The following is a 17,808-nucleotide window of genomic DNA, read 5'->3' on the forward strand; positions in this document are numbered from 1 at the left end:
TTTCAGAAACATTGTAAAATCAATTTTAAATCATAGTTTTTGGTGGGAGAGGGGGCTAATTTTTGTGGATTTTGTTGTTGCATAAATCTATCACATGCAAAATTATTAATTTTTTTCATTTATACTATTAAACCATAATTCATGTTCCCATGAAACTCGTATTTAAAATGTTAAGAAACAAGAGGGCCATGATGGCCCTATATCGCTCACCTGTTATCATTGCACTTGAGGACAAGAAGGTCCTCAGAAAGGACAGGAACAACAAAGGGAAGAAATTAAACCGAAAAGAAAAAAAAAATTCTTACAAGGTACAGATATGTCAAAATACACCTAAAAATTGGAGGTACCATCCATGTTGTACCACAGAAAAGTGGTCTCGGTTTTTTCCTACGGCCAATAATAAACAAGAGGGCCATTATGGCCCTATATCGCTCACCTGTTTTCATTGCACTTGAGGACAGGAAGGTCCTCAGAAAAAATATCTAAGTCTAAAGGACAGTAACAACAAAGGGAAGAAATTTAACCAAAAAGAAAAAAAATTCTTACAAGGTACAGATATGTTAAAATACACCTAAAAATTGGAGGTACCATCCATGTTGTACCACAGAAATGTGGTCTTGGTTTTTCCCTACGGCCAATAATAAAAAAGTTACTAAATATAAGCTATTCATAGTAACGTAAAAGGAAAGTAATTAAAAAAAAAATTATTGTAAGTGAACAAAAGAAGGATCTGCCAAATAAATCTGTTGACATAAATGAAATTTCAGATCAGTATCTTCATTAGTTACGGAGATATACCAATTTCAATTTGAAATAAAGGGAGGTAATTTGACATAAAATCAGTCTAGTTATCTACCCTCATTGGCTCAGTCCAACTAATGACAATAATGAAATTTCAAATAAGTCCTATAAGTACTTACTGATATAAATCCATTTTGATTACAATCAGGGGAGGTAATCAGATATAAAATAACTCTGAACCTATGCTTGAATCTGATTTGTCATGGAATCCAAGAATTATTGTTGTTGAAGTTATTTTGGAAGTTTGTATCAAATAAAACCATAAATGAAGTCTCTATATGGCTGCAAAAGCCAAAATAGCCAATTTTGGACATTTAAGGGGGCATAACTCTGGAACCCATGAAGAAATCTGGCCAGTTCACAAAAGGGACCAAGATCTTGTGATGATACAAGTTTGGTTAAAATCAAGTCATAAATGAAGCTGCTATTGTGCAGACAAGGTCAAAATAGCTAATTTTGGCCCTTTCAGGGGCCATAACTCTGGAACCCATTATGGGATGTGGCCGGTTCAACTAAGGAATCAAGATCTTATGGTGACACAAGTTTTGTGCAAGTTTGATTAAATTTAAATCATAAATGAAGCTGCTATTGTGCAGACAAGGTCAAAATAGCTAATTCTGGCCCTTTCAGGGGTCATAACTCTGGAACCCATAATGGAATCTGGCCAGTTCAAGAAAGGAACCAAGATCTTATGGTGATACAAGTTGTGTGCCAGTTTGGTAAAAATCAAATCATAAATAAAGCTGCTATCGTGCAGACAAGGTCAAAATAGCTAATTTTGGCCCTTTCAGGGATTATAACTCTGGAACCCATAATGGGATCTGGCCAGTTCAAGAAAGGAACCTAGATCTTATGGTGATACAAGTTGTGTGCAAGTTTGGTTAAAATAAAATCATAAATGAAACCACTATCGTGCAGACAAGAAATTGTTGACGCACGAGACGGACGCACGCACACACGAAGGGTGATCACAAAAGCTCACCTTGTCACTATGTGACAGGCGAGCTAAAAAAGTTTTATATGCCAGAAACTTTTCAGCCAAACACCACTCACTCCAGCATCAATGACTCAAGTACTAGGGCTGGCTTCGGCAATTATTATGGTGGTCCCAAGGCTTTTTCCTTATTTTTGCTATGTTTGGATTGTTCGAAACACTTATAAACTTCAACATTTTTGCTGAACTCCATTTTTGCAGCCAGCGTCATCTAAGGAACATTCTTCCTGACTATATGCGGACGTCTTTAAATCAGCAGTCCGTTATCACTAAGCAGTGTTTTTGTAACTTTGGCATCTTTCCTTGTGCTGTTCATACAAAATGAATGCTCTAATTTTCAAAGAAAAGAATAGGGTGAATGTCAATATTTATCTATAGTCTTGGTTATTTGCTAGCTTACCTGACTTATGTCATCTAATGACGTTATATCTGTATCTCTACTTTTGTTCAAAAATGACAAGAATTGGTACTTGGCTCGTATAAAATCTGCCTTCACAGGACTGAAAGGAATATAACAGTACCGAGTAAATAAATTGTACTGGAAACCACCAGTGATTTTTTCACACTTTTTTGTGAAAGGACATGGAATGATCTAATAATTAATACAGTAAATTCAGCTCCATAAAGACAGCAATAGAAACTCTGATAGAAACACCTCCCTATGAAGAAAGCAAATACCGCTCTATAAAAGCAAATATATTTAGTCATTTGATGAAATTCTTATTTTATAAACATCTCCAGAACAACAACTTCTGTACAACAAAAAACATTTGTCTTCCTGTGGTGTTCACACTAGACAGGTTCTTAGTTAAATTTTCATGGCTTGAAATAAAACAAAAGTTCTTGAAATGTTAGGGAATATAAGATAAATTAATTCCAGGTATGCAATACATAATATTCTGATGTGAAAAGTTTCAAGTGTTGCCAAGAAATACATTTTATAAATGAAAGATCATTAAATACCAGATTTGCATCAGTACTTTCTTCTTACAAAATAATCTATCTAAATTCACCTGATTTACTGTATCAATATTTCAACATTATACAGAAATTTCTTTTGAACTGGATAAATAATTTTATTACTTTTTCTACACAGAATTTAGAAGGAATCAAAACAGTTTGCTTTCTACATGACAGTGACCAAATGGACTGAAAAAAGAAAATCCATCTCAATTTTGCAAAAATAGCAATTAATACTCACTGCACTTGGTCCCGAGAAGTTGGTTTACGTCGGCCATGTTTCTGTGAGGGATCCCATAATGAGTACTCCCATATATTGTTGGCGCCATGACTGGCTAAGTGCTGGACCATCTATAAATACAAATGAGGTACATGTACATCAATAGTCTGTTTCAAAATTACTTTTTTTTCTAATAACCTTTCCCATATACTGTTAACACTACGATTAAGCTTAGTTACTGACCCGTTTATATAGCAAAAATATTATAGTCTCTTTCAATGTTTTTACTTCTTATTACCTCCCTTTAACATGAATTAAAATGTTCATCTATAACCGTTTTCAAAAACATCTTAATTTTCTCCCTTTAAATAATAAGAAGAATGAGTTCAATATCATGTTGATGATATGACAGCCAAATGAACTAGAAAAGTTTATAGTGCAATCTAAAAGTATTATTTTTGTACATGTTTCGTTGTCCCCTTCGACTTTTAAAACCAACACATGGAACACTCAACAGCATTGGTATGGGTAACAAGATCTGTCGGACGACAGCAACTCTCCACTATTCAACAGCCTTGTCAAAAGTCCAAAAAGGGGCATAATTTTGTAAAAATGCAACACAGGGTTATGAAACCTGTGCAATGCATGTCAGATCATCACAGTGAATAAATGTGTGAAGTTTCAATCCATTCCCACAAGTGATTACTGAGATACCAGCTTACATACAAAACCTTAACCACCAAGAGCTGTCTCCATAGGATGACACATGCCCCCGTTGTCACTTTGAATGAATAGTTATGGCCGATGTTAGAGTTTAGGACCTTTGACCTACAGACCTGGGTCTTGCGCGCGACACGTCGTCTTACTGTGCCACACATTCATGCGTAGTTATTTTAAAATCCATGCATGAATGACAAAGATATGGACCGGACATGCCCATCATTGCACTATCATGAAATATGACCTTTAACGTCTAAGTGTGACCTTGACTTTTGAGCTACGGACCTGGGTCTTGCGCGCGACACGTCGTCTTACTGTGGTACACATTCATGCCCAATAATTTTAAAATCTATGCATGAATGACAAAGATATGGACCGGACACGCCCATCAATGCACTATCATGAAATATGACCTTTAACGTCTACGTGTGTCCTTGACCTTTGAGCTACAGACCTGGGTCTTGCGCGCGACACGTCGTCTTACTGTGCCACACATTTATGCGTAGTTACTTGAAAATCCATCCATGGATGACAAAGGCATGGACCAGACAAGCCCATCAATGCACTATCATGAAAAATGACCTTTAACGTCTAAGTGTGACCTTGACCTTTGAGCTACGGACCTGGGTCTTGCAAGCGACACGTCGTCTTACTGTGGTACACATTCATGCCAAGTTATTTGAAAATCCATCCATGGATGACTAAGATATGGACCGGACACGAAAATTGCGGACAGACCGACAGACGGACAGATGGACATACGGTTCAAAAACTATATGCCTCCCTTTGGGGTCATTAAAATTTCTAAGTCGAAAAAGGGGCATAATTTTGTAAAAAAGCAAAACAGAGTTATGGAACCTGTGCAATGTAAGTCAGTTTATCACAGTGAATAAGTGTGTGAAGTTTCAATCCATTCCCACAAGTGGTTACTGAGATACCAGCTTACATACAAAACCTTAACCAAATCGGGACGCCGATGCGGACGCAAACGCACAGGCTTGTCCAATAGCTCTACTATTCTATGAATAGTTGAGCTAAAAAGGAGCTGAAAAAGTCATGTATATAATCAAACTAATTTTAAGTCTACTGTAGGCAATTCATTCTACATTCTGAAAATATATTTAACATTCTTCTGAAATCTGTTCTAATACTTACTGCAAGTTGTGTAGGACACCATTGCCCCTTTTTGAGTGACTTGACTTGAGAAATATGTCGACCTAGACTTCTATGAACACTGCAACACTCATCACATATTAATACACCTCTGTTAATGGATGCCCAGTTAGGTTCTGAAATGCAAATACATATCTTCATTTAGTAGTTATTTATGAAAGCCAGATATGGTTTGACCAACCATCTTTAATCGAGGCCAAGAAACCATGTAGCAAAACATAACATAGAGGATACCACTAGTTTGTTTAGTACTTCAACAGTGCTCAGAGATTTTTTTACTAGCCATGAACTGGTGCTATGCAAGAAAATGTTAAGCTTATAAGCTCATGGGTCTCTTACAGCTGTCAAAGTCATCTAACCGGAATTCCTGGTTCCTGTCTAGAATATACTTGTTCCCATTCAGTTATTGAAACCTTCTTCACATGAATCGTAGGTTGAGAAGAAATGACAAATTTTCTTCTTCAAGTCAATTCTGAGATCAAACTCAGGGCCCCTTTGCATGAGTGTATGATAGATCATAAACATGCATGTGGGGGGTGGATAAGCAAAAATAAAAAAGACTTTCTTCCCTTATTGACAATTTGACTTTTTCTCCTTTATCTATTATTATTTCTGTGAAAAATCAGTTTTTGGGGTCACAAGTTGGGTGGGTGGGCCCAAATCATATGCTGTCCCCTTCCTCTCCCTAACATTTTGTTGGGACCCCCCCCCCCCCTGGCCCCACCCCTGCTCCTGCCCCTATGTTTCATGGGAGGCAATCAGAAGCTCTCATTGCTATTCCCACTCTGTTACCGACTAATAAAATATACAACTACTGATAATTATTGAATTTCTTGGGCAATAGAGCTTCATGGTGTGGTTCAAAACAATTATTCTGTGAGGGCATGAAGAAATTAGTCCCTAAATATTTCAAATTTTTAAGTACTGGTAACCTATTTTGAAAAGTCAGAATTGTTCTGCTATAAAAAGAAACTTGTGAGAATGTTGTATAAGAAATTGCAGAACCTAGTAATTATGATAACAATCTTAACAATTTAATGCACATTTGTGGTTTTCTTAACCACATCAGTTTAAACACTAAGTATATCAAGTCAACAAGTGGCATGAGAAGGAGCCAATCAACATATGTAATTAACCAACTAAAAATTTTAGCAAAATGTCATAACAGATCAGTTAAACTCTGAGAGACCAGGATACTCAGGCAAACGTGTAATTCAGTTCTTAATCCTTACCTTACTAAATTTCTATAATGATCTGGTCCAGCTTTCAATTTCGACAGTACCATAAACTGGTAAAAGGGGTGTTAACCAAAACAATACTGACTGAATGACGAACAGTGCAGATCTTGATCAGACTGCAGTGCACGGATGTGCAGGCTGACCATGATCTACACTGGTCGAAAAGGCAGAATCAATCCTGTCCAGCATGATAAGGGTTAATCTTAAAGTTTTAGGAACAGAGTTATCGATTCTCAATCTTTCCATAATGTATTATACCAAAACTGTAGTAAAATGTCTGAGACTATTTAAACTGAACTGCTGAGTTTCCCAAGTTCCTTCAGATTTTAAGGCACTTCACTGTATTTGATCACCGCAATTACAAGACCAATCATTTTGTGCTGTGGAAATGACAGACTGTGTATGATCCATTAACCTGATCACTAGTTCCGAGCTGTAGTCTATAATTTGGAGCAGACTCATTTCTCAAGCACACAGATTACTAAATTAGGCACTTGAAGTCTAAAATATTCAAGAGTTTTAAAATTTTCATACTGTCAGTTTTTTATCAGAATCTTTTGCATGGATGATTGGTGATCATGAAGGTTAATTTCTAACCAGAAGCTTCTGCGTTTTAAATATATCAATGTAAAATCACTGTCATTTGTGAGGTGAAATTAATGCGGAATTGAAAAGTGGAATTTCTGGTTCCAATGACAAATGAAATCATCTTTAAGGGTATCCCTATTTATTTCATCCCCATGAAACAATAACACAATAAAATAACACTTTTGTCCAGAAACATGAAATTGTCGCTAAAATACACCATTTTCCTGAAACACAAGCCTATGTGCAGCATACATAGGAAGTGATTTTAATCAGACCATGAAATTTTATGCCCTCTAAATTAAACCATTTTATAGGAGACTGAAATAGTCTAAGATATCTTAAAGATATCATTTAACTTCAAAGCAATAAAAATGTAAGAGTTCTTGTATCTTCTGAAGAACATTTGTTTCATATCTCAGCATTTCCGACTTTACCTGTTTCAAATCAAAATGCATTTTGATTATAGCACAATGGTATTCACTAGTAACAAACAAAATAGCATTTGCCGTACATTATATATCAACAAATTACTGCTTGTTTGTAGTGTTTTTAAGCCCACACAAGCTAAATGAGTGGATGGCTTCCTCACATAAACTTGTTTTACATTCCAATAATGGTCAAGAGCAACTGGAGAGATTGAAGTTTGAAACCCGACTTCAATATTAAGTGAATAGGTACTTAAAACTTACATCTGATACGTTATGTTAAGTGTCAGCAAAAAATTCCACCAATTTATGCATACCCATACAAGTTCGAAATCTCAATTTCTTTATTTCTTTAAAAACCATTTTACAAACATACTTCAAGCAGCTTCATGGAAAGGCGAATAAAATAAATAAACATACAAAATAGAAAATATACAAATTAATCTCTAACAATGTAAAGTTTACAGCAACATCTAAGATCTACTGCAATTTGAGTCTGTAGGGTGATGCAGTTGTCATAGCAACCAGCCAATGGGGCTTATCAGCATCCCTTATCATAATGCTTGCTGTTTCTGGTTTACATTTTTATGTTAAGTGTTTTAACAACACAAGTCTTTAGCACTGCTCTGATCTGAAGGTTTCCTGTAACATTTGTAAATAACATTATAGGCTTCCTCAGAATTAAAGGGGTAATAAGAAGAGATTAATAGATTACATGTGTATCTAAGCCCATTAAAATACACTTATGCTAATGATAGATCCACAATTTTTTTCATGAAACAGGTTTGAAATATTTCCACTCTATTTTACTTATCTGATGAAAGGAAACACAAAGTGGTTTTAAGTTATAGATAGAGTTAATGACATGAATTCTTAGTGAAAAAGAAACCTATAGGGAGGGAAACGCAGATATCTTAGACTATTTCAGTCTCCTGTGAAATATATTAAGATATCTAAGACTTTTTCAGCCTCATGTGAAATGGCATAAAATTTAATGGTCTGATTAAAATCACTTCCTATGTATGCTGCACATAGGTGAACTTCAGCCAGATTGAAAATTTCATGTTTCCCGACAAAGGGGTTATTTTATCGTGTTGTTGTTTCCTGGAGACAAAATGATTAGGGATACACTTAAGCTGATTTCATTGGTAACTGGAACCAGAAATTCAACATAAATTTCAATTCCACATAAAACTCACCTCACAAATGACAATAACAATGATGTTATTAAGGAAGAGCAATCTTGAAGGAAGGAAGAAAGATAAGGATTCTTTATATCAGGACTACTTGTGAGACCTGTAGAGGCTTATAATTGATTCACTATTGATTTAAGAAAGAAATGATTTGTTGGTCTTAAATGTATGTGTAGGTAAATGTGAAAAATAATGATTCTAAATGAAACATGTGTAACGTCAACATAGTATGACATGTTATATACCCCCAAAAATAATATTATTGAGGAAAAAAATAATCAATACAAGGTGTCCAACAATATGCACATATCAACTTCATGTTGAAGGTAACAAAGTTATTGGAGAGTTTTATCAGATTGAATTATAAAATTATTATGTCTATTACTGGTATAATTTGATTTGTTGAAGTACCTGGTGAAGAAACAGCACCAAAGCACGCATCCGCCTAATAACCCAAGACAAAATATTTGTACTAGCAATGGATTAGTGATATTTTTCAAAGGAAAGTAAACAGTGATTATCTTGTTAGACCAATCGGAACCATCATGTAGAATCAATCAATTTACTTGTTGCTTTTGGCAAGAAATCAGCATTCAGCCACTAGCAACATTAATAAATTCATTTTCTTATTTACCTTCCTGCCAATACTACACCTGTACAGATTATATCCAGTTTAGAGATGGGCTTTCAAGATTGAAGACAAGATACTGGGATATTTCTGCTACAATTTATGTCAGTCTTGTAACCAAAATGAGATTGGAGATGAAGATCAAGTAAAAAATCATTTTTAACCTTGACAGATTTAAAAACATTAAAGGTAACTGTTCAATGCTAAGAATCTGTTAACAATCCCAGAAGAGCAAATGCCTGATTGGGACCTAACCAAGGCAGACCTTTTCTTTCACACTAGACCAGTTTCACTGTAAACAATTTCACCCGAAGCAAAAACCTCTGTACAGTAAGCAACTTTCAGTTCCTTCAGCAGAAAAGCTTGACAGCAGTTTCACTGTATGTTTCATTATATTTACATTTGATATTGTAATTATAATGTAATATGTCATTATCATAATAAAACTGAATTTGAAAGGCTCATAATGCCTTTGTTTAAAATGTGGCTGCCACATTTTCCGTTATGAACATAAAATACATGAATTTCTTGTTAAATCCTATTTCTGATAATTACTTTCTTTAACATTTGTCAAAGGTTTGAATATTGCTGAACATACTAGAATGTTTTATTGAATCTATTGTTTTTTTATAACCTTCCTTTATGGCTCTAACTATAACTGTTCATTCGCAATATTAAAAGTAGTGCCTTTCTAACCATGTAAGTACACATAACATCTATTTGGAAAGCTGTTCCATAGATAGATCTGTTTTTAAGATAAGATAAAAAGTTTAAGAATTATGGACCTCTAAAACTACCCGTGTTCACAGTTTTAGAAATCTTCAAGTACATGGCACATGGCCAAAAACCCCCTCCCCACCAAAGGCAAATAAAGTCTGAGAATAATAAGCTTCTAGGCATTTGTATGCAGAAAGAATCTGATACATGCCTGCCTTAGACAGTTCAATCAGTTGTTATATAAGATCATTTCCATACATATAGTGATCTACATCCACCAGTCTACTAGGAAAATACAGCGAAAAACAAATATTATATATATATACTAAATTATATAGTAAATATTTCTGAACCTTTGGCCATAATAGTAAATATTTGACTAATTACTCCAGTTCTAAAAACAGTAAGAATTAAATGCATAAATGCACGTATATAAGGACACTTTTTTTAGATCATGTTTTGCAAGTGAAATGTTCTCTACAGTACTGCTGATGTAGAAATGATTTGCAAAAATTCATCAAAACAGTATATTCACAAACATAAACAGTCGTGAAATTGTTACTAGCTAAATATAATGCTATAATATCAGTGTCAAGATGCGAACAAGATCTTGATGATGTCAATCAACAGGAAAACACAAAATATTACCAATGTGAACACTTCCAGTTTTAAAGTATGAATGCGGCTGCCTTACTGCCTGATACAGACCTTTATTTTAAGACAGGCTGACCAGTACTGACAGATTCACCATATGAAAGAATAATTTTACAACCAAAGCTTGGTTTCAGAACTACAGTGGTGAAGACACAAGTGATTCCAAGTCAGTGACCTTTGCCACGGAGCCCTACAGCCGCCTCCTAAACCCACCCCAGTTTCATTTCAAGGATTTCATTTAATTTATAGAATATTATGCAGTGAAGTTCTGCTTCTTCATGTTTCTTTGATCTCTTACTTTAGCCATGCTTTCAACACTCAATGCTATACTGGATTTAGAGAAATCTGCATTTTTACAACTTTTCTGCATGGAGCATGGAGCATGATAAAACATGTCTATTAAAGTGTTCCCAATTGGACTGGATGAAAAACAATATTTTCACCATTTATACAAATCAAGTTTCCTGCTCTGGTATTCATATAATTGGCCTGTCTGACAACTAAGCATATTTCATATTATGTCCAATAACTGGGCAATTACCACTTCAAAGTGCAGTTAATGGAGTCTGCCATATGGACAACTCTCATGCAGAATTGTGTTTGCATTAGACTGGTTAAATGTTTTACAGGAGAAAAGTAAGAGTGCTCTTGCAAAGATATTTTGTTTCAGTTTTGTATCTTCAAACAGCTTTTTTTTAAACCCTTACCATGCTGGACACGTTTGATTCTGCCTAGATGTGACCAGTGCAGATCATGATCAGCCTTCACATCAGTGCAGTCTGATCAAGATCTGCACTGTTTGTCATTCAGTCAGTATCTTTTTGGTATACACCCCTTTAAACAGGTAATGGTGCTGTCCAAATTGAAAGATAGACAAGTTCATTATTGAAATTTAGCAGGATACGGGTTAATGGCATTGCAAAAGATAAAGGCAATCTAGCACTGAAAAATTACAAAGAAATCAATTTTTAAACTGCTACTAAAATTTCTGTGACATTTTAGCCTTAACATGACTTTGACCTTTAACCTACTGCCCCACTACACAAGGTCATGTACTGACCACTGGTAATCATTCTGTGAAGTCTGACAGTCCAGAAAAAGGCCAAATCATTCTGCAGTTACTGATTTTTTTAAACTCAAGGTCACTGTGATCTTTGCCCTTGATGCATCTACCCTTCAAAATATAAGGGCCATCTACTGACTGCAGGCTATCATCATATGAAGTCTGACAACTGTAGACCAAAGCATTCCTTACTTACAGTATTGAACAGAAACAGTAAACAGTCTCAAGGTCACATGACCTTGACTTTTGACCTACACATGGATTCATCTTCAACCCACAGACAATCATTATTCAAACCTTGGTAACTGTAGGCTGAAGCTTCCTTTAGTTATTGAGCCGAAACTGTTTTCAGTCTCAAGGTCATTATGACCTTCATCTTTGACCTACTGAACCCTAAAACTACCACAGTTCATCATCCTACGAAGTTTGACTTCTGCAGATCAAAACATTCTCTAGTCTAGTTAATAATCTATTGAGTCATCGACAGACAATGCCCAAAATTATCCCCTCTTCTTTGAAGGGGACTCATAAAAATAAGGAACTTGTTTCATTTTGTAATAAAAAAATAAAATTCTTTTACTATGTTTTGCTGGAGCATTATGAAATGCACGTTCTTTAATTACCAAAGTGATTATACAACACCAAGCTGATGTTGCACTAATCAATACATGGAAATAAAATTTAATTGATCATGTTAACATTTCTTACAGTTTTTTCACTACTGGGAATGGATTGAAACTTCACACACTTAATCACTGTCATGATCTGACATGCAGTGCACAGGTTCTATAACTCTACTTTGCATATCTATAAAATTATGCCCCTTTTTCTGCTAAGCAGATTTTTGTTGTTTTTTTTCCTAAATTACTAAATCTAAATAATTATATTTATAAAATTCTTGACATAAAAATAGTTTTAAAAGTTATTGACAAGTTTATATATATCTGCATATTAAACAGTTTCATGGCTTGCATGCAAGGATTCAAATTCATTACATACAGTGTATTTCATTCTAAGCAGCTGCTGTGCTGCTTGCCTCCTGCGTATTTATTATATTTTAAGACTTTAAGTACAGAGATCAAGCAGCATGTTCAACAGTTCTGTTAAATTAGAAACAAAATAAATGTGTGTCCATAAAACACTGGTACCCCTAATCCCTGTCACGTGTATTTGACCAGGTACAAGCAGAGCATTTTTTTTTATAACAAAATTAAATTGTTCTGTGGAAAGTAGCTTTAACATACTTTTAATCCCTTTTTCCCCTTAATTTGACATAAACTAACCATGCAACACAATTCGATGACCAATTATACACATAAATTTCAAAGAAGTCTGAAATATTTTGCCCACCAATGAAGTTGTCATGCCATAGAGGCACTCTTCACATGAAAACAAATAGGCAGAACAGAATCATTATTTTTGGAATTTTTGTGAATTTTAAAATTTTCATCTTGATATTCAAAAGTAACTAAATGTGCAACAAACACAGAATGACGTCATCAGTTTCTCAATAGAGTTAGTGCACAGAATGATGTTGCTGTTCAAAATTGGTTCTATAAACAAACAACATTAAGCCAAAACTAAACAAGAGCATCGTAATGCGGAGCAATATATGTTCGAAGGTATGACATTTGACCCTTAAGTTTGCCCTTAACCCTGAAGCGAGCAATCTGAAACATGCATTCTGCATGTCGTCTCGATGTGGTGAACATTTCGGTCAAGTTTCAAATTCTTTGAAATCCTTCATGGGGTTCAAGAGTTATAAAGCAGACACGAAATTGCTAACGGATGGACGGACACTGGCGTCAAAACATAATACGTCCCTACGGGCATATGAAAAGAAGCGACCATCAGAAAGAAAATCAGCATCAGAACAATGGTAAACAGGGCTCAACCAGTCTACTCATCCACTAAAAATTACTAGTAGAAATTGGCTTCGAGCAAGCGGTTTTTGCTGAAGTACAGGACAAGTGGGATTTTTGATCAAAACTACAATGAATCATTGAGCCATGCAGAAGTCTGATATCTAAAAGATCTAAAACAAATCGGCAACTCTAAAATGATTAAATCTGTCCGCTCCTTTACTCTATTGCATTATGATTGCATTAGCAGGATGGTCAATAGCCCAGAAGTAAATTCCAGTATTCACTGTTTTAAACAGACTTTAAATTAGATGCTACCTGCAGAAATTGATCTGCCTTAGCAAATTGCAGGATAGGGCTGTGTGGCAGTTGTAGAAGCAGTTGGGATGATTGATACAATATCGGTATCAATACAAAATTATAGTTTTGTTTGTTCACTGTTTCTTTTTGGGTTTAACACCATTTTTCAACAGTATTTCAGTTATGTAAAGGTGGGTAGTTAACCAAATCAGTGTTCCTGGATTCTGTACTGGTACAAACCTGTTCTCCCCAAGTAACTGCCAACTACCCCACATCTGTAGATCTGCATTCTCCCTATTGAGCTAATATTCGATTATATCATATAATATCTTTATATCTAGAAGCGTTTTTCACTGTTTCACTAAAAAGTAACATTTATTAACTCAATCAGTCAAGAATTCTGAAACTTTCAGGATTTTTTAAATCATAAATTAAGCAGATTCAAGACATGTTATCTATACTCTTTTTCAGATCAAAGGGTTATGACACCATTATCAAAAAGACAGCATATACAAATCAAAACTGGTAGCTTATTATTTTGTTGACTCAATTACTGAAAACTAAAACGAGCGCCGCCAAGCGGGGCAATATACACCCGAAGTGTTACATCAGAGGATGGGAGCAAAATTTAAAGAACTTGACTGTTGAAGCCCAAAGGACAGGAACAACAAAAAAGAAGAAATTAAAAAAAAAAATGATTTCTAAGTCCAAGAAAAAATTCTTACCAGGTAAAGTTATGTCAAAATACGTCTAAAAATTGGCTGTACCATCGATGTCGTACCACAGGAAAGTGGTATTGGTTTTTCCCTATGGCCAATAATAAAAGAGTTTAAAAATAAGCTATTTACAGTAACAAAAAAGGGAAGTAATACAAAAAAAATTGTTGTAAGAGAACAAAAAGGGATCTGCCAAATAAAAACAAGAGCACTGCAATGCAGAGCAATATACACAAAGCAAAGTCATATATTACCTTTGACCCCTAAGTGTGACCTTGACCTTGAAGCGAGTCATCCAAAACATACGCTTTGCACGTTATCTCAGTGTGGTGAACATTTGTGCCAAGTTCCTTTGAAATCATTCAAGCAGTTCAAGAGTTACAGAGCAGACACGAAACGCACTCATATGACTGTTCACTCCTAAGTGTGACCTTGACCTTGAAGCTAGTCATCCAAAACAAGCACTTTGCAAATCGTCTCAGTGTGGTGAACATTTATGCTAAGTTTCTTTCAGTTTAAGAGTTACAGAGCGGACATGAAACACACTCGTATGACCTTTGACCCCTAAATGTGACCTTGACCTTGAATTGACTCATCCAAAACATGCGCTCTGCACGTCGTCTTGGTGTAGTGAACATTTGTGTCAAGTTTCTTTGAAATCCTTCAAGGGGTTCAAGAGTTACAGAGCGGACACGAAATTGCTAACGGACGGAGGGATGGACAGACTGACGGACAGATGCACGGATGGACGGACACCGGGACCGTTACATAATATGTCCCTTTGGACGTATAATAAATATTATCAGATCACCGACAGTAATAAAGTAAAATAACATCAGTGAATAAGTAAAATAACATCAGTGTAAATGGTAGTTTTCCATATGTAAACTAGGTCACAAGTCATGTGCTCTCGGAATAGAAAAATACCCGCATGACATTTTTATTCCATTGCGATGATAAATATAGTTAATTCATTACACTATTCATAAATAACATGATTTCAACCACGCTTTGAAAACAACTTCAGGAAGGCTAGGTGTCTGTTACAGGACTGCTTGATTGTGGTAAAGCATCCGGTTACTGGATGGTTAGACACTTCCAAAATTATAAGCCATTCGTAACCCAGCAAATTTGACGTGATCCTAGGAAATATTGAGATAATTTTTCAATGGGCAATATCTGCACTCACGTCAAACACTCGAAAGACCAAAATAGTGGAGGATTTTCATCACTGCCGCGGCTTTACATGCTATAGGCTTAAATACCGATTATGTCACAAATTGGCCATAAATTCAAATATCAAATAAAACTTACATGTTTCAAACAGGGATTCAATTCTTCATCGATTTATTGCATGGTGTTTTGGTTTTAAAAGAAGACTAACAATCATTGTGTCGATATTCGCATCATGGTAAGGACATTTTATGGTTTATTGAACTTTTACTTACGCAATGCAACTAAATTTCAAAGAATTTGACACTTACAACAATCTGCAAATCGCTTTGCAAACAGGTATGTTACTTTGTACACCTAGGTCACCATAGATTTTACAAAATAAAATAATGTAACTGTTGGAAAATCTTTACTTCGGCTACTTGTAAAATCAGAGCTATAAAGGAGGAACAAACATACTGACTTCCGCTGATTTGAGATGCAACTGCATATTCGTATCCCCCTGCATCCGTAAATGCAACATTTTTCTCCCTTTGTACTATTTAGATTATCTCCCTGCTTTCGTCAGCATCAAATGGCTACTTTCAGTCACATGATCATAATACAGCTGGGAAAACTGCAAAATGGCGGCAAACTGATGAAACACAGTAAAATAACGTATAAAAGTTGAAAATTAACGTAAATTCGAAGCAAATAACTCCTCCTTTAAAGCTGCTCGCCCACACAAAGGTTTATGGATTTACCGCACTATATAGTTATGTAGGAAATAGTAAAGCGTTGCAAACGGTTTATTATTTTTCATTATAGCCATATAGTGCTGTGAATCTGTAAACTTGTTTTCATTAGCCATTTTCTAACACTACGTAGATTTTCGCTTATTTTGTTGATTATACCTTTTCATTTTATATTCTTGTTACAAAAATGTTGCTTTTGAGAAATTTAATTTTTTCGACCAAACTGAGGGTGAGCAGCTTTAATGGCAGTTCTAAATCTGTTCCATTCTGCGACAAAAATCTAGTCAAGGCAGCTTATAATATATAGCTTGTCTAAGCACAAAGTACACGCTCAGAAGTCAGCATACATGCCAAAACAAGATTGCGAATGTGTTTCTAAGCGCATATTTTACAAGTCTTTCAACACAATTTGATATTTATGACAAGTATGGTTCATTTGGCCTATGTGTACATGTCTTGTTATTGGTCAATTAGACCAGCCTGGTTCAAATGAACTAGCCTAGTGTTAACAGGCCATCTCTGAGATTCTCTCTGACCTGGTATGTATTGTACAGGATTAATGTTTACCCTAAAAAATGCTACCATGTCTGGAACCCAATATGCACAAAGCAATAAAACCAATAACTTTTGAAGACAGTTATTTTGGTCCTTTGAAGTTTGGCGTTTAGATTGCCCTGTCACAAATATAAAACGATCTAAACGTCGGAATATTTTGACTAAAGCCATTTGCACATCAAAATCTGCTCAATTTCTAGTGTGACAACATGAAGTAACATATACACTGGCTTCAAGAGTAGAATAAAAACACACACAACGGTAATTAGATAGTATCGAATTTTCTCAGTTGACTCACCCAAAATTCTTTACAAACAAAAACACCAGATCACTTTCAACATACATAAAGTTTATTCATACCTGAGGCACCACAGTCAGCGCACTGGTCTCCCGCCGTCCTCACTTTACCTCTAGACATCAGGACAGGCAAAATGGGTCCAAGAAACCCCAAAAATTAAGAAATTAATCACTTGATTCACTAATTGACGGATACTCTTTCATCATTCAGGACCTTAATTGAATCCACAGTTTCGTATTATAATTTTCCGATTCAGCTACACAGAATATTTCCTTAAACTAATTATTTTCTGTTTATTGTACAAACAATTTATGGTGCCCGATTTATTCAATTTTACATTTTAAATGTGTAAACAATTAAGCATTTTTTTCCTGGTGTTGGGTTTGGTGCATATTCCAAATTACGGTGTGGTAAGTTTCAATCTAGGTTGTAAGATGCTAAATCTTATCCCGCGCATGAAGCCTTGTTCACGTCATAACACAGAAATGATTCGGAACGTTGATGTTTCTTTGATTTTGTATCTAAAAGAAACTACTTAGTCAAGTTTCGTATGTCTTCAGTCTTTCTAACACACTTGGTGTAACTGAAGCAAACATGAGAAAGTCAAATGTAAGGGGTTTTTTGTTAAAAAAAAGTAATCAACGTTTTTTTTTTTTTTAATTTATGGACAATGCTGAACTCTTGATACATCCAACTATGTAGGGTAAAAGCCAATGATACTGCATTTGTCTTTCTTTTACGATGGTTAAATTGGAGAAGTTCTTACACAGGCTCATTTCCTAGACTGCTGCACAGA

General features: G+C 35.2%; 1 protein-coding gene across 3 annotated transcripts in view; it reads right to left on the reverse strand.

The window, feature by feature from the left end:
• LOC123533705 (ARF GTPase-activating protein GIT2-like) overlaps positions 1 to 17,397 on the reverse strand; it is a 55,963-nt gene extending 38,566 nt beyond the window's left edge. The window contains exons 1-5 of one of the 3 annotated variants that reach the window (XM_045315490.2): positions 17,075 to 17,397; positions 15,889 to 16,041; positions 4,851 to 4,984; positions 2,997 to 3,106; positions 2,196 to 2,295 (exon numbers count right to left, since the gene is read on the reverse strand). In XM_045315490.2, the coding sequence (XP_045171425.2) occupies positions 2,196 to 2,295; positions 2,997 to 3,106 (210 nt within the window). In that variant the 5' untranslated portion in view covers positions 4,851 to 4,984; positions 15,889 to 16,041; positions 17,075 to 17,397. Of the gene's footprint in view, positions 1 to 2,195; positions 2,296 to 2,996; positions 3,107 to 4,850; positions 4,985 to 15,884; positions 16,042 to 17,074 lie in introns of all 3 variants that reach the window. The other 2 variants (XM_053519921.1, XM_045315489.2) reach the window with 2 other exon arrangements.
• Positions 17,398 to 17,808: the final 411 nt, after the last annotated feature.

The sequence above is a fragment of the Mercenaria mercenaria genome, chromosome 12 (genome assembly GCF_021730395.1).
Source record: "Mercenaria mercenaria strain notata chromosome 12, MADL_Memer_1, whole genome shotgun sequence".
NCBI lineage: Eukaryota > Metazoa > Mollusca > Bivalvia > Venerida > Veneridae > Mercenaria > Mercenaria mercenaria.